Source organism: Odocoileus virginianus, chromosome 2, assembly GCF_023699985.2.
Source record: "Odocoileus virginianus isolate 20LAN1187 ecotype Illinois chromosome 2, Ovbor_1.2, whole genome shotgun sequence".
Classification (NCBI taxonomy): Eukaryota; Metazoa; Chordata; class Mammalia; order Artiodactyla; family Cervidae; genus Odocoileus; species Odocoileus virginianus.
The window spans coordinates 47,865,264-47,892,186 of NC_069675.1; the positions used below are offsets into that span (position 1 = coordinate 47,865,264).

The 26,923-nt window shown below is 38.3% G+C and overlaps 1 protein-coding gene across 1 annotated transcript in view; it reads right to left on the reverse strand.

Annotated features, from left to right (window-relative positions):
* DNAH6 (dynein axonemal heavy chain 6) overlaps positions 1–26,923 on the reverse strand; it is a 282,979-nt gene that overhangs the window by 47,624 nt on the left and 208,432 nt on the right. Inside the window, exons 62-65 of the mRNA XM_070479741.1 lie at positions 23,396–23,531; positions 16,901–17,070; positions 10,420–10,610; positions 1,985–2,145 (exon numbers count right to left, since the gene is read on the reverse strand). Of these exons, the coding sequence (XP_070335842.1) occupies positions 1,985–2,145; positions 10,420–10,610; positions 16,901–17,070; positions 23,396–23,531 (658 nt within the window). The remainder of the gene's footprint in view (positions 1–1,984; positions 2,146–10,419; positions 10,611–16,900; positions 17,071–23,395; positions 23,532–26,923) is intronic.

The window sequence follows — 26,923 nt, forward strand, 5'->3', positions numbered from 1 at the left end:
ATAGAAGTCAGATATCATAAAATCTTAGGGCTAATGATTTCATTAACCAAACACTCCCCCTTCTACCCCCCAAACAAAAAAACTGAAGAGTGAAAAAGGCCAGGCTTAGAGAAGCATCTCAAAAATCCTTTTTTTCTCTCATGACTGCAAAAGCATCAAGGATCTTAACATTTATAGACATCATAGAAGTTTAGAACTGGAATAGAATAGAAATCATCTTAGTAGCAGTGGGGCTGTGTAGTCACTTTATTTCTGAGGAAGCGGAGGCCCAGGTGTGATATATATAGTCAGGCAGTGGTGCGGGCCAAACTCTACTCAGGTCTTAGAATTTCAAGACCAGAGGCTTTTCCCCCCTTTCTTTCTCTATTTTTTCTTTCATTCACTTTCTCTTTTCAACTTCTTACCTGAATTTAATTTTTAAAAATATTTATTTATTTATTTGGCTGCTCCTGGTCTTAGTTGTGGCATGTGGGATCTAGTTCCCTGACCAGGGATCTAACCTGGGCCTCCTGCATTGGGAGCATGGAGTCTCAGCCACTGGACCACCAGGGAAGTCCCTCCCTGAATGTATTTTATTTTATACTAGTTCAAGTTAAACATTAGAACCCAAATGGTTATGTTAGTAAACAGTTGTAACAAGGACCAGAAGAGGATTTTTCTGTCCACTTAAGCACTTAAACTTCATCGACAACTTCTCTGACTTCCGTGGCCCATCCAGCCTCCTTGTAGGTCTGGCAAGGTCATTGTGAAGGTGAATGACTGGTTCTTATTCAGAAGGCTCCCATAGTACCTCTGCAGTAAACTGCTTTTTAGATGCTTTCTCTAGTATTTTTTCTTAATAATAATCCTAATCAGGATAAGGAATCTGATGATTCAAGTAGTAAACAACTTATCATTTTTCTTTACTTATTTAAATAGAAGTAAGTCACAGACCCCACAGGAAGCAAGCTGTCTCTTGTTTGTATTGCGAAGAGTGGAAAGAGTGGAGATTCTGGATGGCAGATGCTACAGACTCTGTCCTTGATGCAAGCAGTGTGTAGAAGGCAGGGCATGTGGCAATCAGGGAGTGAGGGATCTTTGGGGAAGGCTGCTAAGCCCTGTTGGTGGTTTGGTGACCAGTGCAGGCTAGCTGCTCTGTAAAGGAGAAGGTCTTCATCTTAACAGGCAATGATAAGGAAAGTCATCTGCATAGTTCTCACCTTTCTAGAAAGCCCTCTGTCAGGACACAAAAGAGGACACCAGAGAAAAGGCCCTGGATATCCCAGGCGGGCAGTTCTCGTCCATGACCTCCTGGGACAGTGAGGAAGTGTGTCCCACCCAGCTTATTATTATTATTACCTATCGTACAGTTCCTAAGGTTTCAACTATTTTTATACCACTGAATAAAAATGAGTCAATTCCAATTCCACTTCTTCTCTCTTTGCAGTCCATTATACTTCCTTGAGTGGTAAAAAAGGCAGTGGTAGTATAGTTAGTGGTGGCAATTATGACTTAGATGTTGGGCACACCCGTGGGGGTGTTTGTGTCTATGAGACACTTGTGAAAGTTAATTGTCATGTGGGTTATAGAGGATACAAAGTAGTAAAACACCACCATGAGAATTGGCGTTAACTTGAACTCTGTTCCTGAACTTCTCTCATTCTGTAGTGAAAAATAGAATTTTCTTCTTTTGTCCTAAGTCCATTTTCTATTTCTTGTTTCAATTAATATCACGCCTAGATGTTATTTATTTTGAATTCAAATGGTCTCCCATAGAAGGTAACATGAAACAAAAATGACCCAGTTCATTGTACCCTCAACTTGGAGCCTGAACATTTTTATTTGAATCTGGGTCGTGTAACCTAACTAAACCCCTCTGGATCTCAAATTTTTCCTTTTAATATAGGGTAAACAATGCCAATAGTAATTATTATAAGGATTGGACTCAACAAGAAAGGCCACATAAAAATTATATTATTATATAAATGCTATATGCTCAACATACTTGAATCTGTGAAGGTTTTAATTAGCTCCTCCATTGCCAACATCCAAGAAACAGCAAGGTGGCAGTTTTGCAGAAACACCCAGTTTCCTGATTTCATTGCATCTTTGATCATTCTTTCAGCAATAGGTCCTTGTCCTTGTCCCAGTGAAATTGATTGCACCCTGAATTCAAAAACAACAGTGAAATGCCATTTCATATTACTTATAAGTAATGCAACTATTAAGAAATGTAAATATGGTAGGCTTCTAGAATATGCATACATTTCAAATTCTAATTCTGATAGATGTAAAAATATTTTTTCCTATTTTTTTTTACTATAACACACAAAAGTGCATAAGACAGATATAGTTCTGTGTATACAAATATACAAATAAAAGTGCATAGAGGAAATAAACATCGGTGCTTGAGAAGAGAACTTCCCTAACACCCTAGAGACATCTCTCCTATCTCCTTTCTATTCCAATCATCTTCCCTTCCTCCATCCCAAAGGTACCCTTTGTCCTGACTTCTAATGCTATAGGTCAGTTTTCAAAAAGCTTTTGAAAACCCAAAGTCTAACATACACACAAAAGTACACAAATCATTAGTGTTTAGCTTGATGAATTCTCTCAAAGAGAATGTACACAAGAACCACCACCCAGGGCAAAAAAAAAAAGAGAACATCACTTGTACCCTGTCAATTAGTATCCTCCCTTTGTCTCAAAGGCAACGATTACTTTGAATTCTAACAACATAGATTAATTTTGCTTGTTTTTGAATTTATATAAATGGAATCATAAAGTGTATATTTATATTTGGTCTATTTCAATCAACATTATTTCTTCAGATTAATTCATATTACTGTGCATCTTTCATTTTCATTGCTGTTTAATACTCTACTGTATGCTTATATCACAGTTTATTCATCCATTATGCTCTTGCTGGACATTTGAGTTACTTCTGGTTCTTGGTTATTACAAACAATGCTGCAATAGCCATTCTCACAGATGTCTCTTGGCATACATGTGTACTTCATTTTGTTGTGTATATTCCTAGGAATGGAACTGCTGTTTGACAGAGTATGTGTATGCTTGATTTTTTTATAATATCAAATTGTTTTTCAGAGTGATGCCATCATTCCACATATGTACCAGCAGTGGGTGAGAGTACTTATTTTTCCATAACTTTGCTAACACCTGATAGATATATAATGGTATCTCATTGAGGTTTTAAATTATTTCCCATTTTCATAGATTTGTTTATTGGGCATTTGGATATTTGCTTTTATATTCTTCTCTCCCCTTTTTTCCTACTGGTTCACCTGTCTTTTTTTTTTTAATTGATTTCTAAGAGTTCTTTACATTGGATATAAACTCTTTGTTATTATTATTTTTTATTGTATTCATAGTTTTGCCTTTTCCAGAATGTCATATACTTGGAACAATCCAGTATATATAGCCTTTTCAGATTGGCCTCTTTCACTTGGTAACATGCATTTAAAGTTCTTGCATGTCTTTTCATGGCTTGATAGGCTCATTTCTTTCTAGCACTGAATAGTATTCATTGTGGGCTTCCTGGGTAGCTCAGCTGGTAAAGAATACACCTGCAATGTAGGAGACCCTGGTTCAACTCCTGGGTCAGAAAGTTCACCCGGAGAAGGGATAGGCTACCCACTCTTGTATTCGTGGGCTTCCCTGGTGGCTCAGATGGTAAAAGAATCCACCTGCAATGCAGGAGACTTGGGTTCAATCTCTGGGTTGGGATGAGCCCCTGGAGGAGGGCTTGGCAAGCCACTCCAGTATTCTTGCTTGGAGAATCCCCATGGACAGAGGAGCCTGGCAGGCTACAGTCCATGAGGTAGCAGAGAGTCGGACCTGACTGAGCAACGAAGCACAGAAAGCATAGCACGGTATCCATGTGTGGACACACCACAGTTTATTCATCCATTCATCTACTGAAGGACATCTTGGTTGCTTCCGAGTTTTGGCAATTATGAATAAAGCTGCTATGCCTTTAATGTAGGCTCTAGTATAAGGTAGGTTCTTGGGTGAACATAAGTTCTTAACTCCTTTGGGTAAATGCCAGATGGCTGATCATATGAAACACTAAACTGTCTTCCAAAGTGACTATACCATTTTGTATTCTCACCAACAATGAATGAGAGTTTCTGTTGCTAGTATGCATTAATGCAATCTATTTTAAGTCCAGTAACCTTGCTAAATCCACTAAAAATTAAGATACATTTTATCAGAGTAGAAGAATGTCCTATTTCTGTTTTTCTCTTTTTAAGACATGATTTTCAGATTCTTGATTTATTAGGACATTTCCCACCATGAATTCATGTTGAATTTTAACAGATGCTTTTTCTGCTTATGTTGAATTAATAGTTTTCTTCTTTAAGGATATTTTGCCATTACTCTTTCAATGTGGTGAATTAAATTAATTTTCAGTATTTTAATGCTTACATTACTGAAATAAACCCAGAATTCTGGGAAGGTTTTTAATAGTGAATTCAATAAAAAATTATTGAACTATTTATATATTCTGATTATTCTATTAATTTTTTAAAGGTGTGCTTTTGGAGGAATTTTCCTGTTTATCAACATTTTCAAATTCATTGGCAAAGTTTTCTTTTTAAATAATATGCTTTTATGATTATTTTAATGTCTGCAGGTCTGTAGTGATATTCTCTTACTCACTCATGATATAGGTTTTTTGAATTTATCTGTTTCTTTCTCTCTGTATCAGCAGTTTCAACAGATTTATATTTTATTAAATTTTTCAAAAAAGCAACTTCTGTTCTTTTAGATCTTGTCTATTGAATGTATGTTTTCTGTCACTAGTTTCTGCTCTTAGCTTATTATTTTTTCCTTCTATTAGAGCTTAACAACTAAGTTTTCAATTCAGTTCAGTTGCTCAGTCGTGTCCGCCTCTTTGTGACCCCATGAATCGCAGCATGTCAGGCCTCCCTGTCCATCACCAACTCCCGGAGTTTACTCAAACTCATGCCCATCGAGTTGGTGATGCCATCCAGCCATCTCATCCTCTGTCGTCCCCTTCTCCTCCTGCCCCCAATCCCTCCCAGCATCAGAGTCTTTTCCAATGAGGCAACTCTTCACATGAGGTGGACAAAGTACTGGAGTTTCAGCTTCAGCATCAGTCCTTCCAATGTATACCCAGGACTGATCTCCTTTAGGATGGACTGGTTGGATCTCCTTGCCGTCCAAGGGACTCTCAAGAGTCTTCTCCAACACCACAGTTCAAAAGCATCAATTTTTCGGCACTCATTTCTTTATGGTCCAACTGTCACATCCATACATGACCACTGGAAAAACCATAGCCTTGACTAGATGGACCTTTCTTGGCAAAGTAATGTCTCTGCTTTGTAATATGCTGTCTAGGTTGGTCATAACTTTCCTTCCAAGGAGTAAGCGTCTTTTAATTTCAAGGCTGCAATCACCGTCTGCAGTGATTTTGAAGCCCAGAAAAATAAAGTCGGACACTATTTCCACTGTCTCCCCATCTATTTGCCATGAAGTGATGGGACCAGATGCCATGATCTTAGTTTTCTGAACGTTGAGCTTTAAGCCAACTTTTTCACCCTCCTCTTTCACCTTCATCAAGAGGCTCTTTAGTTCTTTTCACTTTCTGCCATAAGGGTGGTGTCATCTGCATATCTGAGGTTATTGACATTTCTCCCAGTAATCTTGATTCCAGCTTGTGCTTCTTCCAGCCCAGCGTTTCTCATGATGTACTCTGCATATAAGTTAAATAAGCAGGGTGACAATATACAGCCTTGACATACTCCTTTTCCTATTTGGAACCAGTCTGTTGTTCCATGTCCAGTTCTAACTTTTGCTTCTTGACCTGCATACAGGTTTCTCAGGAGGCAGGTCAGGTGGTCTGGTATGCCCATCTCTTTCAGAATTTTCCACAGTTTATTGTGATCCACACAGTCGAAGGCTTTGGCATAGTCAATAAAGCAGAAATAGATGTTTTTCTGGAGCTCTCTTGCTTTTTCGATGATCCAGCAGATGTTGGCAATTTGATCTCTGGTTCCTCTGCCTTTTCTAAAACCAGCTTGAACATCTGGAAGTTCATGGTATACGTATTGCTGAAGCCTGGCTTGGAGAATTTTGAGCATTACTTTACTAGCGTGTGAGATGAGTGCAATTGTGTGGTAGTTTGAGCATTCTTTGGGATTGCCTTTCTTAGGGATTGGAATGAAAACTGACCTTTTCTAGTCCCGTGGCCACTGCTGAGTTTTCCAAATTTGCTGGCATATTGAGTGCAGCACTTTCACAGTATCATCTTTCAGGATTTGAAATAGCTCAACTGGAATTCCATCACATCCACTAGCTTTGTTTGTAGTGATGCTTTCTAAGGCCCACTTGACTTCACATTCCAGGATGTCTGGTTCTAGGTGAGTGAACACACCATCGTGATTATCTGGGTCATGAAGATCTTTTTTGTACAGTTCTTCTGTGTATTCTTGCCACCTCTTCTTAATATCTTCTGCTTCTGTTAGGTCCATACAATTTCTGTCTTTTATCGAACCCATGTTTGCCTGATATGTTCCCTTGGTATCTCTAATTTTCTTGAAGAGATCTCTAGTCTTTCCCATTCTATTGTTTTCCTCTATTTCTTTGCATTGATTGCTGAGGAAGGCTTTCTTATCTCTCCTGGCTATTCTTTGGAACTCTGCATTCAAATCGGAGTATTTTTCCTTTTCTCCTTTGCTTTTCACTTCTCTTCTTTTCACAGCTATTTGTAAGGCCTTCTTAGACAACCATTTTGGCTTTTTGCATTTCTTTTCCATGGGGATGGTCTTGATCCCTGTCTCTTGTACAATGTCACGAACCTCCGTCCATAGTTCATCAGGCTCTCTATCAGATCTAGTCCCTTAAATCCATTTCTCACTTCCACTGTATAGTCATAAGGGATTTGATTTAGGTCATACCTGAATGGTCTGGTGGTTTTCCCTACTTTCCTCAGTTTAAGTCTGAATTTGGCAATAAGGAGTTCATGATCTGAGCCACAGTCAGCTCCTGGTCTTGTTTTTGCTGACTGTATAGAGCTTCTCCATCTTTGGCTGCAAAGAATATAATCAGTCTGATTTCGGTGTTGACCATCTGGTGATGTCCATGTGTAGAGTCTTCTCTTGTGTTGTTGGAAGAGGGTGTTTGCTATGACCAATGCGTTCTCTTGGCAAAACTCTATTAGCCTTTGCCCTGCTTCATTCTGTACTCCAAGGCCAAATATCAGCCTGAGTTCTTAGTCTGACATTTCTGGAACCAGAAGTCATTACATATGTATAAATTTACACCAAGTGTCTTATTACTAAACCCTCCTGGTTTTTGATAGGTTATGTTGTTTTTGTCATTGTCCATTTATTAGAAATTTTCCAGTATTATTTCCCTTTAACAAACAAGCTGTTCAGAAGAACATTTCTTTGCTTTCCAAGTATTAAAAAAATTAACTTTTAAGATTTCTAAGACTTATTGTGGTCAGGGAATAAGTTTTATTCTTTTTGAAATACCTATGTCTTAGAAAATCATTAATTTTATAAATGCTGCATATGTATTTGAAGATCTTGCATTTGTTTTATTTGTTGAGTATAAAGATTAAGGCTCTTTATTTCACTATTAATTTCATCAGCCAAGTATTTTACCTTTATAACACCTTTATAACAAAAGATTATGTCACATTTATAACAAAAGTTATAAAGTTAATGTAAGTATCTACCCATACCCAGCTTCAGAAGTAAAACATTATCCATATGATCTGAGCTTGCATTATGCCCCTCCCTGTTCATTCTTTTTATTACCCAAACTTCACCTTCTACAAAGTCACTGCTCTCCTGGACTTGGTATAACTTTTATATTTTTCTTTATATGATTATTGCAAAAATGTGAATTCATAAGCAGTATATAATATATATCTGTTTAATAATTTTATATTATTTATCAAACTTCTCCAATATTGTATAATTTTTGTGCAGCCTAATTTATTTTGCCCAATATTAGTTTGTGTGACCCATCCATATTAATAAACATAGTCCTAAGTTATTTATTTTCATGGCTATAGGTATTATATTCAATTTTATGAATATGCCACAATTTATATAGTTTTTTAAGATGGACATTTTGGTTGTTTCCAGGTTTTTCTTTGTTGTTGCTATTATAAACATGTTTCTCAGATCACCAGCCCAGGTTGGGTGCATGAGACAAGTGCTCGGGCCTGGTGCACTGGGAAGACCCAGAGGGATCGGGTGGAGAGGGAGGTGGGAGGGGGGACCGGGATGGGGAATACATGTAAATCCATGGCTAATTCATTTCAATGTATGACAAAAACTACTGTAGTGATGTAAAGTAATTAGCCTCTAACTAATAAAAATAAATGGAAAAAAAAATAAACATGTTTCTACAAATGTTCCTGAATATGGCTCTTTGCCCAGTAACTGACTTTGAACATGCAAATTCAGTAGTGAATTGTTGGGGTATGGGGAATGCTCTCTGCAACTCTGATATACTGCTAATTTCTGTTCAAAATGATTTTAACTAATTTTTCACTCCCACTTGCAATATGAATATTTCTATAGCTCCCTGTCTTTGGTATGGTTTTGCTAGTTTGATGAGTGCGAAATATCTTCTTAATGGTTTTAACTTATTGTTTCCTAATTACTAGTGAGGTTGGACTGGGTCACACAGTGCCCGGACATTAAGTCAAACATCATTCTGAATGAGTCTGTGGGGATGTTTCTGGGTGAGATTAATATTTGAATTAGCAGACTGAGTAAAGCAGATTTTCCTCCTTAATGTAGATGGGGCCCACCGAATCAAGTGAAGACTTGAGCAGAAGACTTGAGGAAGAGGGAACTCCTTCAGCCTGACTGAGCTGGGTCATTTTATTTCTTTGCCTTTGGACTCAAATGAAAACACTGCTTTTCTTGGATCTTGAGTCTGCTGGCTTTCAGATTGGGACTTGTATCATTATTACTTCTGGTTTTCAGAGCTCTGGACTTGGACTAGAATTACGCATTGACTTTCCTGTGTTTCTTTCTTGTTGACTACAGATTTTGGAAGATAAGCCTCCATAATCATGTAAGCAAATATCTCATTTTATGTATAATATATATACACACATATATAGCATCATATAGTCAAGGCCATGGTTTTTCCAGTAGTAATGTACAGGTGAGAGAGTTGGACCATAAAGAAGGCTGAGTGCCAAAGAATTGATGCTTTTGAACTGTGGTGCTGGAGAAGATTCTTAAGAGCCCCTTGGACTGCAAGGAGAGCAAACCAGCCAACCCTAAAGGAAATCAACCCTGAATATTCACTGGAAGGACTGATGCTGAAGCTGAAGTTCCAATATTTGGACACCCTATGTGAAGAGCTGACTCATTGGAAAAGACCCTGATGCTGGGAAAGATTGAAGGCAGGAGGAGAAGGGGATAGCAGAGGATGAAATGATTGGATGACATCATTGACTGAATAGATATGAGTCTGAGCAAACTCCAGGAGATAATGAAGGACACAGAAGCCTGGCATGTTGCAGTTCATGGGGTCGCAAAGAGTTGGACATGATGGAGGAACTGAACAACAACAACAATAGGGTAATATATATATGTTATTTGCATAATATATATAATTTGTATTATATGTGTGTGTGTATATATATATATATATATCCATATATATCTGTTTCTCTAGAGAAGCTTGACTAATAAAGATTGTTGTTGTTTAGTTGCTTAGTTGTATCTGACTCTTTGAACTTCAAAGAACAGATGGAATTCATTGTCTTGTAATCTCCATGCAAGGGCCTGTTGGAGCTGGAGATTACCTCCTAGATATGAGACCCCTACTCTCACCTGCTATCCCGTGGTCTTGTGTACTTTTCTACCCATCAGAACACCATTTTGGGGAGGACTGGGGAAAGAAGGAGTCAGGAAGACTGAGTTTTTATGAGAAAGGAGTCAAAACAGCTTACTCTGGAGAGATTTAAGTCTGAAAAAAATATAATATTGTAAATTCACAAGTTTAAACTTCCTGCTCCCTTTCTTACTTCACAGAATAGAGGCTCAGGAGAAAGAAGGGATTAATAATACGACCTAGAGAGCTATGGGATTTTTTTGTATATTTGAGTATAAGGCGCAAACTACAGTCCTTTTACAGTTACATTAAAATAATGTCTTAAATAGCAAATGTTTAAATTATTATTTCATTAATTATGCTTCAATATTTAAACAATCTCCCCTTGTGAAGTTTACATCTGTTTTTATGAATTTACTACCACTTTAATCACATGCATAGCTAACATTAAAGTATTTTAACTTATTTAGTAAGGGATACCTGAATTACAAATTCACATTCCAAAGAGGGAAGGAAAAAAAAGGCAAATTTTAACTAGGCGATGTTCATATGAATGATTAAAACTGCACAATGTGACCTTACCTTTCTGAATATCCACTTTCCCGGGCAAACCTCTGAAATGCACCCATGGGATCTGAGCCTGTGCTTAAGATAAATACCAGGGGAGTGTTGTATGACATGTCTTGATACAGAGTGGGCAGGTCCACAGGTGGTGTCTCTATAAAGGCTTTCCCAAGATTTTCTATTACAAAGTCTGTAAGAGCAAAAACCACCTGAAAGTTAAAAGAAAAAACATTAAAAGACTATATCCATTTCAACATAGTATCAGAAGCTCTAACCAGAGCTATTAAGCAAGACAAAGAATTAAGGCAGCCAAATCAGAAAGGAAGAATTAAAAATGTCCTTATTTGCAGATGATATGATCTTATAGAGTCAACCCTCGAACAACATGAGTTTGACCCAAGATACGGGTTCATTTTCATTTTTCTGCATCTGAATATGCAATTTGCCCAACACAATTTATTGAAGAGACTATGCTTTCCCATTCTGTTTCCTCTAGTGGCTATACCAATTTACATTCCTGCTTATACCACTCATAAAAATAAACTCAAAATGAATTAAAAATTTAAATGTAAGACCCAAAACCATAAAACTCCTAGAAGAAAACAGTGGAAAGGCTCCTTGATGTAGCTTTTGGCAACGAGATTTTGGATATGACACCAAAAGCACAAATAACAAAAGCAAAAATAAGCAAGTGGGACTATACAAAATGAAAAAGCTCTTGTGCAGCAAAAAAACCAATCGACAAAATAAGAAGACAGCCTATGGAATGGGAGAAGGTATCTTCAAGCCATACATCTAATAAGGTGTTAAAATCCAAAAATATATAAGAAATTCATGCAACTCAATAGCAAAAAGATCCCAAACAATCCAATTAAAAAATAGACAGAAGATCTGAATAGGCACTTTTCCAGAAAAGACATATATCTGTCTACTTAGCATCATTAATCATCAGGGAAATGTAAATCAAAATCACAATGAGATATCATTTCATACCTGTTAAAGTGACTATTATTAAAGAGACAAGGAATAAATGTTGGTGAGGATCTGGAGAAAAGGGAACCCGAACTGAACTGAACGGAGGCATCGTTGCTAGGAATGTAAATTGATGTCTCCACTATGAAAAACAGTATTTATATTTTGCAAAAAGTTAAAACCAGAACTACCATATGATCCAGCACTCATAATTCTGGGTATTTCTCTTAAGAAAATGAAAGAAATAACTTGAGAAAAATACAGTGCCCCCCCGTGTTCACTGCAGCACTATTTACAATAGCCAGGACATGAAAACAACCTGTGTCTATCAAAGGATAAATAAATAAAGAAAATGTGATACACACACACATAGGAATATTACTCACTCATAAAAAAGAATGAACTCTTGCCATTTGCAACAATGTGAATGGACCTTGAGGGCATTATACTAAGTGGAATGTCAGACAGAAAAAAACAAACATATTATCTTTCATATGTAGAACCTTAAAAATAGCAACAACAAGGCAAAATATTCTGACATAAATCACAGCAATATCTTTTTTGACACAACTCCTGCAATAATGGAAATAAAAACAAAAATAAACAATTGGGACCTAATTAAACTTAAAAGCTTTTGCACAGCAAAGGAAACTATAAACAAAATGAAAAGACAATCCTCAGAATGGGAGAAAATAATTGCAAGTGAAACAATTGACAAAACACTAATTTCCAAAATATACAAGCAGCTCATGCAGCTCAATATCAGAAAAACAAACAACCCAATCAAAAAGTTGTTGAAAGACCTGAACAGGCATTTCTCCAAAGAAGAGGTCAATAAACATATGACAAGATGCTCAATATCACTCATTATTAGAGAAATGCAAATCAAAATCACAATGAGGTATCACCTTACGCGGGTCAGAACGGCCACCAACAAAAATTCTACAAAAAAATAAGTGCTGGAGAGAATGCAGAGAAAAGCGAACCTTGTCGCACTGTTGGTGGGGATGTAAATTGATACAGCCACTAAGAACAGTATGGAGATTCCTTAAAAAACTAGGAATAGAACTACCACGTGACCCAAGAATCCTAGCACTGGGCATGCACCCTGAGAACACCATCGTTCAAAAAGATACATGCACCACAATGTTCACTGCAGCACTATTTACAATAGCCAGGACATGGAAGCAACTTAGATATCTATCAACAGATGAATGGATAAAGAAGTAGTGGTATATATATACACAGAATATTACTCAGCCATAAAAAGGAATGCATTTGAGTTAGTTCTAGTGAGTTGGATGAACCTAGAGCCTGTTACACAGCATGAAATAAGCCAGAAAAAGAAAAATGAATATCTCATATTAACACATATATATGGAACCTAGAAAGATGGTACTGATGAACCTATTTTCAGGGCAGGGATAGAGATGCAGACATAGAAAACAGACTTGTGGACAATGAGGGGGAAGGAGAGGGTTGGATGAATTGAGAAAGTAGCATTGGATCATATACATTGCCATGTGTAAAATGGATAGCTAATGGGAGATTGCTATATATCACAGAGAGCTCAACATTGTGTTCTGTGACAGCCTAGAGGAATGGGATGGGGTAGGGGGTAGAAGGGAATTTCTGCAGGGGAGACATATGTATACTTATGCCTGAGTTGTGTTGCTGCATGGCAGAAGCCAACACAACACTGTAAAACAACTACCCTCCAATTAAAAAATAAATTTAAAAAATAGGAACAACAACAACAAACTTCTGGATACAGAGCATATACTGGTGTGTGCCAGAGAGGGGAAAATGGATGCAGAGGGTGAAAAGGTAAAAATAAAAAATGTAAAAAATAAATGTGTGTGTGTGTGAGAGAGAACACACTTCATTTCCCAAGATTGAGATTCTTAACTAGAATTAGATAATCATATGTGGAAGAGCATTTGTGTATTTTCTAAGAAGGCTTGCAACTTTCATCATATTCTCCAAAGGGTCCAAGAGACAAGAAAAAAAAAAAAACCAACAAAAAAAAAACCTCTCAACATTGTAAATCAACCATACTCCAATAAAAAATTAATTAAAAACAAACAAACAAAAAAATCCTTGTCCTCAGGCTGGCCTGGATTTCATGACTGGGAGGGGTAGGAAATCATTTTCTACCAAGCCCTTTTGCTCCTCCCCTCTCAAAGCCTAGGTGGTGCCTGAGGGGAGTGACTCCACCCACTTCTGGTGCAGGGCTCCACTCCATTTCTCATTCTATTTACTTCTTTTTTGTTCCCATGAGCAATCACTCTAACCACAGCTTGAAGGACCTGGCTCTGAGCTATTCCTGGCCCTTCTCCTCTGGAACCCTCTTCCTTCTCCCAACTGGTCTGCTCTCGAGTCTCTGCTAGGCTTCCCCACCCAGGGGCCCTGTTCCAGGTCTCCCTGCTGCTCCCCGGACACCCTCCAGTCTGCTCCCACAGGATGTTGGTATGACACAGGAAACGATTTATATGAGAACTTGAGACTATCACCTCTTCAAAGAGGTCCTCCTTGGCTTCCTACTCTAGTTTCCACTCTACTACTTTTATTGAAACTTCCATTTCATGTCCTTACAATACCTTTCTGCGAGCAGAAAGTATTTTATTCTTTCTGTCCCTTTTCTCTCCCACTAGAATACAAGCCTTTGGGAGTAGTTTTTCTTTTTCATAAGAAAAAAGAAGTTTTTCTTTTTCACAATTGTATCTTCAGTGCTTGGAATACAACAATTGCTCACCAAGGTATTTGTTAAATATTTTATGGACAGAAACTGAGGGACAGGTACTGGTCTTTAAACGATAGAAGGTGAGTCTTAGGTCTTTCCTGAGTCTGATCTTCTCTGGACCAGAGAAATGGGAATATTGGCTGTGAGACAAGGCCCCATGGCAGGTGGAATCTTGCATGGATGTAGCCCACCAGCATCTGTTTTCTTCCCTAGAACTCTTGTGTAGTCATATTTCTACTGCATGATGCAGTTTTCCTATCTGTAGCTGATTGGACCAGGAACAAAACTTAAGTTCAGCTGGACCAATCAGAATCTCTCTCTTGAGAATTTGAAACTAAAAGAACAATTTCATTGAGAGTTGAGTGCTATCAATGGCAATACTACAGAGTTATGTTCAGTGAGTTGCCCAGTGAGCTGCTCCTCCTGAAGTGTGATTAACTGGCTTTTCCTCAAATTTAAAGAGCTACCCCAGTATCCTTTTATTTTAATATATCCTTTTTAGTCTTGAACTTATTAAATTTGTTCTCTATGGTTATAACCTTAAGAACCTTAGCTCATACACAGAGACACAGAACCTGAAACAAAAACAACAAAAAGTTCCCATAGTCTAGAATTTTCTAGCCTGTGTCTCAATCTTTAAAACTCCTTTTTTGGGACTACTGCTGTTTAATCGTCCTTTCATCTTTGTCAGTATCCGGCCTGGTAGCCACTGTCCCATATCCACTGAAGACTTGCCACCTAGCTTATGGCTTCCTCTCCATTTATGTCTGTTCCAGTGATTTATCAACTGTGTCTCAGGCATTGTCTTGTCATCATCTGGGGTGACACAACCCAGGTTCAGGGTCCAGAAGGACCTCCCATATCCTAACTGCACAGTGCCTTGACCTCAAACTCTAGTGCACATCATCTTATCACTTTCTTAGTCACCCATACCTATGGCCACCCTTAGGACATAGTCACCACTTGGAACTTCTCATTAGAAGTTTTAAGCTCAACTTTGATCATAACCTCTCTTGTTCTTCTAACTGTGCTAGATTCCTAGTCCAACTACATTTGCTTCCAAAGAAACTTTCAAGGTTTTCCCTCTTCTTTCAGTCTATAAGCTTTTTCTTAGAGCTCTTCCCCTTATAGAACTACTTTTACCAACAGTCTCAATGACCTTCTGTCTTCCATTCATCTGTTGCAATTATCAGTTGTTCAGGCCAACCCCACAGCCTTTCTGTTTTCCTAACGAGATGGTAGAAAATCCAACAGTATAGCCTCAATATCTCCAAACTGTGGTTTGATTTTCTCCAGTGTGTTTTCTTTCTCCCATTTCTCATGGAACACCCTCCATTCATTACAATCTGTTGATAATTCTTGCTGTATTGAAACACTGCGCCTACTTGGTTTCCACATTATTTCTTTCTCCTGGTGTTCTTCTTGCCCCTCTGCCTCTTCCTTCTCAAGGGCTCCTCATCCTTTCTCTTTGTCTTTTCAAAGTTGGTGCTCCTCAGGGTTTCATCCTTTGCCCATCTGTCCTCTTAACCTATTATCCCTCTATGATTTTAACAACTCCTGTGATTTTACTTTCCAACTCAATGTTAATGATTCCCCAATCTCTATTTTTTAAGCTATATTTCTCTCTAAAGTTTTCTACCCAGATATTAACTGGTCCCCAGACAACTATACACTTTGATGTTGGTAGATACTGCAGACTCAGTGACGTCTTTATCTGACATGTTTCTCCTTTCACATTTGCTTAGTTGTTGATACAACTCTCCCCTTTGGCACCCACACAAAAACCAAGAGCTATACTAGTTGCCCCATCTCCACATCCCCCTCCATCTCTTTAATCTACTATCTCTATCTTAATTCAGGTTGCCATAATTTTAAAACAATTTTTATTGAAGTACAGTTGATTTACAATGTTTTATTAGCTTCAGGTGTACAGCAAAGTGAATTATATATATACATATACATATGTATATATCTCCATTCTTTTTTCAGATTCTTTTCCCATATAGATTATTACAGGATATTGAGTAGAGTTCCCTGTGCTGTACAGTAGGTGCTTGTTATCTAGTTTATATATGGTAGTGGGTATATATTAAGCCCAGCCTCCTAATTTATTATTTCCCTCCACATTTCTCCTTTGGTAATCATATGTCTGATTTCAAGATTTATGAGTCTGTTTCTGGTTTGTAAATAAGTTCATTTGTATCACTTTTTTATTAGATTTCACATATAAGTGATATTATAGGATATTTCTCTTTCTCTGTCTGACTTAACTTCACTTAATATGATAGTCTCTGGGTCTATCCATGTTGCTGCAAATGGTGCCATTTCATTCTATTTTATGCAAGCTGCCATAATTTCATACATAATTATGTCAACCATCTTCAAAATGGTCTTGGTGACTATGTTTTTTTTTTTTGTTCAAACGCCTCCTTCTCATTGCTGCCCAGTTCTGAAAGGCCCACTAGTGCCCTGCTAACACCATCCAGCAGAGCACTGACTTCCCTGGCGGGAAGCACACGTTCCCCATGGCAACATTAAGGAAGTTCCTCTGGGTCCCTGGATGACTCTCCAGTCTTTTCTCTCATAATTTCCTATATAGAATATTGTGCTCTATTAATAACACAAAGTCTCCGTTTCTTATTAACAACACAAAGTCACAAACTACTTCCCAAATTCGGCCATTGTTACTTTCTAAACAAATCTAATCAGTCCATGAATCATAACTGGCTGGTGAGCTTTATCAGAAATAATTATAACACAGTTCTTTAATGAAAAATATCCTACCTTTTCTTCTTTACAGCATTTAATAAGGATTAACTTATGGAAAGAACTTAGTTCTGGATGCCAAAAATTATAGCTTGAGGGCACCCTTTCCACTGTTATGAGTTGATCATTCTCCTTCACTGTAGAATAGGCGTCCCGATCAGGTGGGTTAATATAAGTCTCAAAAGACCCTGAAAACACAATTTAAAAACATGCTTTAATTACAGTTGCTATGACCGTGATATTAAATAAATGTGTGTGCTTAGTTGCTCAGTTGTTTCTGACTCTTTGCGACCCTTGGGACTATAGCCCGCCAGGTTCCTCTGTCCATGAGATTCTCCAGGCAAGAAAACTGGAGTGGGTTGCCATTTTCTCTCCCAGAGGATCTTGTTGACCCAGGAATCGAATCCACATCTCCTGTGTCTTCTGCATTGCAGGTGGATTCTTTACCCACTGAACCATTGGGGAAACCCATTAAATAAGTATATTTGGTAAGGAAGAAATTTCTATGTTTATTATCAATTTTTTATATTACTGCAAATGTAAATATATTAATCTCCCTCTACCCAACCTAATTAGGAAATACTGAATTCAAAATTGTATCAGAAAATGAATTCAAACCATTTACAAAACATTACGTTAAAACAAATGACAGAGAAGTTACAAATTAAAGGATGCATAGAGATATATCAATCAAATGTGAGAAAAAAAAAACAACCCTAAGTGATAAGAAGTGATAAGAGTAACATTGGCTATATTAGAATTCAAGGCAAACATAATTAAATGGGACAAAATAGGTCAAGTTATATTAAGTACAATACAAACTCAATAATAAAAATATAATAAAATAAATCAATATGTGCCAGACAATAGCATAAAAATACATCAAACTATCACTGCTGGGACTTCCTTGGTGGTCCAGTGTTAAGAATCTGCCTTCCTATGCAGGGGATGTGGGTTTAATCCCTGGTTGGAGAACTAAAATCTCACATGCCAAAAGGCAACTAAGCCTGAGTGCTGCAATTAGAGAAAGTCCGAGTGCCACAACAAAGACCCAGTGCAGCCCCACCTCCAAAAAAGCCCCCAGAACCCCCATCACTATTGGAGGCAGAAGAAAAAGCAGAAAAACACTTTGCAGTGATAGAAAATAACACAATTATTAGTGTGAGACAGATGAAGCAAATAAAATATTCAGGCATATATACTTTTTTACCATATAAATAACATATGAATAAATTGTGTATTATACATGAGTCCTGAAGAATCGATGCTTTCAAATTGTGGTGCTGGAGAAGACTCTTGAGAATCCCTTGGACTGAATGGAGATCAAACCAGTCAACTATAAAGGAAATCAACCCTGACTATTCATTGAAAGGACTGATGCTGAAGCTGAAGCTCCACTACTTTGGCCACCCTGATGTGAAGAACCGACTCACTGGAAAAGACCTGATGCTGAGAAAGATTGAGGGCATGAGGAGAAGGGGGCAACAGAGGATGAGATGGTTGGATGACATCATCAACTCAAGGGACATGAATCTGTGCAAACTCAGGGATACAGTGAAGGACAGGGAAGCCTGGCATGCTGCAGTTCACAAGGTGGCAAAGACTTAGACATGACTGAATGACTGAACAAGAATTAGCACTGAAATTCCTGCAGGGCACACAATGTGCTGCTGTAAGCCACTCAGCAGACCAACACGGCCATCTAGTGATGAAATAGGCTGCTGGGGTTGAATATTACACAAAATGGTTGGCTTCCATGGCAGGCTGGAAAATGACTTTCTCCAGCTAGTCTGTGGGGCTCTCCTCTGAGGGCCTAACAATAGCAGCTATAGAGCTGGTGACAGAAATTTAGTGACACTTAAGCCCATGACCTTGGAGCAGTAGGTAATTCTGTAAGACTTTTAATTTCTATGTGAAATATAGACAATTACATGGTATGAGACCACAGGGTATAGCACAGCACAGCACTTTTTAGTGGATGCGTTATTCCGAGAACCATTTAGTAGAAACATTTATTCCAAAAGGACTTCTTTTCTCCTCAGGTTCTCATTATTGTAATGATCACTAGGACTTTGGCTAATAAGGCAGGATAATTTAAAATTCTAACTCCCAACTAATAGAACATGAAACACACAGAAACCATCATAGGCACAAGATTAAGGCAATTAGGAAGCCTTTGAAGGTGAGTGGCTTTGAAATTAATTATTAAACTTCACCAGCAAAGTACCTCGAATAGCCAAAGTAATCTTGAGAAAGAAGAATGGAACTGGAGGAATCAACCTGCCTGACTTCAGACTATACTACAAAGCCACAGTAATCAAGACAGTATGGTACTGGCACAAAGACAGAAATATAGATCAATGGAACAGAATAGAAAGCCCAGAGATAAATCCACGCACCTACGGACACCTCATCTTTGACAAAGGAGGCAAGAATATACAATGGAAAAAAGACAACCTCTTTAACAAGTGGTGCTGGGAAAACTGGTCAACCACTTGTAAAAGAATGAAACTAGAACACTTTCTAACACCATACACAAAAATAAACTCAAAATGGATTAAAGATCTAAATGTAAGACCAGAAACTGTAAAACTCCTAGAGGAGAACATAGGCAAAACACTCTCTGATATAAATCACAGCAGGATCCTCTATGACCCACATCCCAGGATATTGGAAATAAAAGCAAAAACACACAAATGGGACCTAATTAAACTTAAAAGCTTTTGCACAACAAAGGAAACTATAAGCAAGGTGAAAAGACAGCCCTCAGATTGGGAGAAAATAATAGCAAACGAAGCAACAGACAAAGGATTAATCTCAAAAATATACAAGCAACTCCTCCAGCTCAATTCCAGAAAAATAAATGACCCAATCAAAAAATGGGCCAAGGAACTAAACAGACATTTCTCCAAAGAAGACATACAGATGGCTAACAAGCACATGAAAAGATGCTCAACATCATTCATTATCAGAGAAATGCAAATCAAAACCACAATGAGGTACCATTATACGCCAGTCAGGATGGCTGCTATCCAAAAGTCTACAAGCAATAAATGCTGGAGAGGGTGTGGAGAAAAGGGAACCCTCTTACACTGTTGGTGGGAATGCAAACTAGTACAGCCGCTATGGAGAACAGTGTGGAGATATCTTAAAAAACTGGAAATAGAACTGCCATATGACCCAGCAATCCCACTTCTGGGCATACACACCGAGGAAACCAGATCTGAAAGAGACACGTGCACCCCAGTGTTCATCGCAGCACTGTTTATCATAGCTGGGACATGGAAGCAACCTAGATGTCCATCAGCAGATGAATGGATAAGGAAGCTGTGGTACATATACACCATGGAATATTACTCAGCCATTAAAAAGAATTCATTTGAATCAGCTCTAATGAGATGGATGAAACTGGAGCCCATTATACAGAGTGAAGTAAGCCAGAAAGATAAAGACCAATACAGTATACTAACGCATATATATGGAATTTAGAAAGATGGTAATGATAACCCTATATGCAAAACAGAAAAAGAGACACAGATGTAGAGAACAGACTTTTGGACTCTGTGGGAGAAGATGAGGGTGGGATGTTTCGAGAGAACAGCATCGAAACATGTATATTATCAAGGGTCAAACAGATCACCAGCCCAGGTTGGATGCATGAGACCAGTGCTCGGGCCTGGTGCACTGGGAAGACCCAGAGGGATCGGGTAGAGAGGGAGGTGGGAGCGGGGATTGGGATGGGGAATACATGTAAATCCATGGCTGATTCATTTCAATGTATGACAAAACCCACTACAATATTGTAAAGTAATTAGCCTCCAACTAATAAAAATAAATGAAAAAAAAATAAAGAGGAAGACTGCAATGAAAAGGTCTTGAGTCTATGGGAGAAGGCGAGGGTGGGATGATCTGAGATACATCGAAACATGTATATTATCAAGTGTGAAACAGATTGCCAGTCCAGGTTGGATGCATGAGACAAGTGCTCAGGGCTGGTGCACTGGGATGACCCAGAGGGATGGGATGGGGAGGGAGGTGGGGGGAGTTCAGGATGGGGAACACATGTAAATCCATGGCTGATTCATGTCAATGTATGGCAAAAACCACTACAATATTGTAAAATAATTAGCCTCCAACTAATAAAAATAAATGAAAAATTAAAAAAAAAACTTCACCTGCAAAGATCTAAAGTTCTAAAAGTGAGAACACAAGCCATCCTATCACATACAAACCTTCATAATACTGCAGGATTTCCATAATCAATCTTGAAATTTAACAAATGAAAGCAAGGAAGTTGTTTGAAATTGCTAAAATTTTAGTCTCAGATGACAGTGATAAATGGTGCCTTTTGTCCAAACATGATGAGTTGTTTCAAGAATTACTTTGTCTTTCAGCCTTTACCTCTTTCTTTGCCTCTATGTTTATGAAGCTCCATCTAGCCGCTTCTGCTTTGGGTGTTTCCCCAACTGTCCATCACTAGACTTCTGTGAGTATTTTTCTTCTGTGTTTTACCTCTTCCTCTAGCCATCTTGTTTAATTGGTCCATAATATAGAAACACAATTTTCATTTGGTTTATTTACTGAAGAGTATTATATTTTTCCTAGTCTTTATTTAGAAATTAAATGAGCATATAAAGATCCCAGGATTTCTGGTCCACACAGCCTTTAAACCACCACAGTTATGGGTGTACTCAGGAAAAAACCCATTCATATGAGAAGCAGAAGAATAATTACTAAAAATAACAACAGAATACACAACTTCAAATCAGTACAAGGAAAATAAAAAAAGAATGTGGACAACTGACCTGTAGGCAAGAAAGAAGAAGTAAAAAATAAAGAAAAAGCATGCCAAGGAAAAAATCACTATAAATAAGGTGACAGAAGTAAGTCCAAATAAGTGAGGATTTTCTCAACCCTGCCACTACTGCCATTTGGTCAAGTGGTCATTTGTTGTGGAGCGTTGTTCTGGTTGTTTTGAGCATTGTAGGATGTTTAGTTACACCTCTGGTTTCTACCTACTGGATGCCTGTAGCACCACCCCAGTTGTGAGGTCCAATAATGTCTTCAGAATGTCCCCTGGGGAACAAATCTCCCCCAGTTGAGAGCCACTGAAATAGAGGTATAGCCAATTTTACAATAGTTGGATTAAAAATTGTTTGTTTAAAAAGAGACTGCCACATTGCTCAAAACAACAAAATCCTACTAAAGATACACTGAAACATGATGATGACCCAGAAGAGATAAAAATAAAGAATGTAGAAATATACAGAGGGAATACTAATGAAGACAATCCTGCTGCAATAATATTTAGTAATGTTAATATTAGAAAATGTATTTTAAGGCAAAAAGCACTATTCAGGTATATTACTTGTTAGGAAGATAATCACCCTAAACCTATTGATGCTTAATTAACAACATCGATTCCACAAGATATAATGGGAGAAATTCTAGAATTACAGAGACATTGTCATAGTGGTATACCTTAATATATCTCTCTTAGAAAATGACTGGTTAGGTGTAAAAAACAGTAAAATAGATGCCACAATTAATAGGTTTGAATTAAAGTTTACTTGGGGCTTCCCTGGTGGCTCAGTGGCAAAGAATCTGCTTGTCAATGCAGGATATGTGGGTTCAATCCCTGGATCAGGAAGATACCCTGGAGGAGGAAATGGCAATCTACTCCAGTATTCTTGCCTGGGAAATCCCATGGACAGAGGAACCTGGCAAACTAGAGTTTGTGGGGTGGCAAAAGAGTCAGACATGACTTAGTGACTAAACAACAACAGCAAAGATTACATACACATAGTAAAACATGGGGGGAAAGTAACATAGACTGTTATAATTCAAAGCAGGCATAACCTTTGGGAAAGAGGGAAAGGGTTCTATGAAGGAGTATAAGGGAATTCTGTGATACTAGTGCTGGTCTAGTTCTTGACTTAGGCAGTAGGTCAGAATTAGTATTTTATAACAGGCTGTTGATTTTGATTTGTGTACTTTTCCATATGTATGCTATCCCTCAGTAAGAAGTTAAAAAAACTACAACCTGCCATGCTCAGTTGTGTCTGACTCTTTGCCATCCCGTGGACTGTAGCCCTTAGGCTCCTCTGTCCTTGGGATTCTCCAGGCAAGAGCACTGGAGTGGGATGCCATTCCCTTCTCCAGGGGAATCTTCCCGACTCGGATTGAACTTGTGTCTCCTGCATTGCAAGAAGATTTTTTAACATTGAGCCACCAGGGAAGACAAAAACAGTATGAGGCGAAGCTAAAACAATACTTGGAAGTAAATGCATCTCCTTAAAATGGGTATAATTGTAAACATGAAATATTGAAAATTCATGGGCCAAACATTTACCTCAAGAAACTGGGCAAACAAGTAATTCAAAATGTCTTAAAAATGAAGACTTTCCTAGTGAAAAATACTGATACTGCAGAAGAGGTTAAAGGAGACTTTTAAAGTTAAAGTTCATGAATTTGTTTACAACCTCCTATAGCAGATCCTTTTTGATGTATTACCTATGCGTACGGAAATAGGATATAACACTATATATTGTGTAAGTCCTTTGAAAACTGGAAACAATTCTTCTAAGTCACAGCAGGCGAACCACATGGCAGTAACCAGCCAGGGAAATTCGGGCTTAGGTGGGCGTTCCTGTTAGAAGACAGAAAAAAGTGAATAGTAATTCACAAAGACAACCACAGAATATGCTTTCACCTTGTCTAAGTGAAAAATCAAGCTTTAGTAGCATATTAAAAAAAACCATTTGCCCAGGACAGATATAAGATATGGTGAAATAGATATGCTGTTCAATCAATTCTACCTGTTGGTGTTTGAAATTAAGTGCAGCTGATGAAAGCTTTTCATGTTGACATGTGCTGAAAATCATTGATCTTGTGAAGGGTTAACAATAAATCTGTAAAGTCTACCTGTAGCCTGTTCTCCAACATGCCACACCAGTCTCTCCCCACCCCTCAAATGTTCTTATATTGATGATTTTTTCCCTGGAGAACTAGTTTCCAAGTCCAGTTCCTAGATGTTCTCACTTCTAGGAGACAGGGAAATCTGAGAAGTAGAGCAAAATAAGTAGGAAGACAAGTAGTAATCTCCTTCCAGCTGGGCTGAGTGTATATGTCTAGTCACTTCACATATTCCCAGAAATTTCAGGGAAAAGTATCATATGCCATCTGGCAATATTCCATGAAGCTCTTACGTGTGGGTAAATAGTTTTAAAAGAGACAGAAAACAGCTATAATTGTAGACTGAAACTAGGTCTTTGAAAATTTAATGAATATTTGCCTGAGGCTTTTATCAGTTCTGAAAGTTCAGTTCAGTTCATTTCAGTCATTCAGTCATGTCCAATTCATTGAGACCCCATGTACTACAGCATGCCAGGCTTCCCTGTGCATCACCAACTCCCAGAGCTTGCTCAAACTCATGTTCATCAAGTCTGTGATGCCATCCAACCATCTCATCCTCTCTTGACCCCTTCTTCTGCCTTCAATCTCTCCCATCATCAGGGTCTTTTCTAATGAGTCAGTTCTTCCCATCAAGTGGCCAAAGTACTGGAGCTTCAGCTTCAGAATCAGTCTTTCCAATGAATATTCAGGGATGATTTCTTTTACAATTGACTGATTTGATCTCTTTGCAGTCTAAGAAACTCTCAAGAGTCTTCTCCAACACAGTTCAAAAGCATCAATTCTTTGACACTCAGTTTCTTTATGGTCCACTCTCACATCCATACATGACTACTGGAAAAACCATAGCTTTGACTAGATGGACCTTTGCTGGTAAAGTGATGTCTCTGCTTTTTAATATGCTATCTAGGTTGGTCATAGCTTTACTTCCAAGAAGCAAGCGTCTTTTAATTTCATGGCTGAAGTCACCATCTGTAGTGATATTGGAGCCCAAGAAAATAAAGTCTGTCACTGTTTCCATTGTTTCCCCATCTATTTGCCATGAAGCAATGGGACAAATACCTGTGAAAAGAAGAGAAGCAAAAAGCAAAGGAGAAAAGGAAAGATATGAGCATCTGAATGCAGGGTTCCAAAGAATAGCAAGGAGCGATAAGAAAGCCTTCCTCAGTGATCAATGCAAAGAAATAGAGGAAAACAATAGAATGGGAAAGACTAGAGATCTCTTCAAGAAAATTAGAGATACCAAGGGAACATTTCATGCAAAAAGATGGGCTCAATAAAGGACAGAAATGGTATGGACCTAACAGAAGCAGAAGATATTAAGAAGGGGTGGCAAGAATACACAGAGGAACTATACAAAAAAGATCTTCATGATACAGACAATCACGATGGTGTGATCACTCACCTAGAGCCAGACATTCTGGAATGTGAAGTCAAGTGGGCCTTAGGAAGCATCACTATGAACAAATCTAGTGGAGGTAATGGAATTCCAGTTGAGCTATTTCAAATCCTAAAAGATAATGCTGTGAAAATGCTGCACTCAATATGTCAGCAAATTTGGAAAAGTCAGCAGTGGCCACAGGACTGGAAAAGGTCAGTTTCATTACAATCCCAAAGAAAGGCAATCCCAAAGAATGCTCAAACTACCACAATTGCACTCATCTCCCATGCTAGTAAAGTAATGCTCAAAATTCTCCAAGCCAGGCTTCAACAATATGTGAACCATGAACTTCCAGATGTTCAAGCTGGTTTTAGAAAAGGCAGAGGAACCAGAGATCAAATTGCCAACATTCACTGGATCCTTGAAAAAGCAAGAGAGTTCCAGAAAAACATCTATTTCTGCTTTATTGACTATGCCAAAGCCTTTGACTGTGTGGATCACAATAAACTGTAGAAAATTCTGAAAGAGATGGGCATACCAGACCACCTGACCTGCCTCTTGAGAAACCTGTATGCAGGTCAGGAAGCAACAGATAGAACTGGACATGGAACAACAGACTTGTTCCAAATAGGAAAAGGAGTACGTCAAGGCTGTATATTGTCACCCTGCTTATTTAACTTATATGCAGAGTACATCATGAGAAACGCTGGGCTGGAAGAAGCACAAGCTGGAATCAAGATTGCTGGGAGAAATATCAATAACCTCAGATATGCAGATGACACCACCTTTATGGCAGAAAGGGGAGAACTAAAAAGCCTCCTGATGAAGGTGAAAGAGGAGAGTGAAAAAGTTGGCTTAAAGCTCAACATTCAGAAAACTAAGATCATGGCATCTGGTCCCATCACTTCATGGCAAATAGATGGGGAAACAGTGGAAACAATGGCTGAGTTTATGTTTTTGGGCTCCAAAATCACTGCAGATGGTGATTGCAGCCATGAAATTAAACGACACTTACTCCTTGGAAGGAAAGTTATGACCAACCTAGACAGCATATTACAAAGCAGAGACATTACTTTGTCAACAAAGGTCCATCTAGTTAAGGCTATGGTTTTTCCAGTAGTCATTTATAGATGTGAGAGTTGGACTATAAAGAGAGCTTGAGGGCCTAAGAATTGATGCTTTTGAACTGTGGTGTTGGAGAAGACTCTTGAGAATCCCTTGGACTGCAAGGAAATCCAACCAGTACATCCTAAAGGAGATCAGTTCTGGGTGTTTATTGGAAGAACTGATGTTGAGGCCGAAACTCCAGTACTTCGGCCACCTGATGCAAAGAGCTGACTCATTTGAAAAGACCCTGATGCTGGGAAAGATTGAGGGCAGGAGGAGATGAGGATGACAGAGGATGAGCTGGTTGAATGGCATCACCGACTCAATGGACATGGGTTTGGGTGGACTCCGGGAATTGGTGATGGACAGAGAGGACTGGCATGCTGCGGTTCATGCGGTTGCAAAGAGTCGGGCACGACTGAGCAACTGAACTGAACTGACTGAATGCTTAAAAGTACAAAATCCCTATTTTGCCCTCTCCCCACATCATGCTTCTGGCAGCCACTGATCTATTCTCTGTTTCTATGAGTTCTGTTTTTTTGTTTTCTTTTGTTTGTTTCCTTTTTAGATTCCACATGTAAGAGAGATCTTGTTGTTTTAATTGTAATCATTTTGATGCCATCATTTCGTGGTAGTTTTAA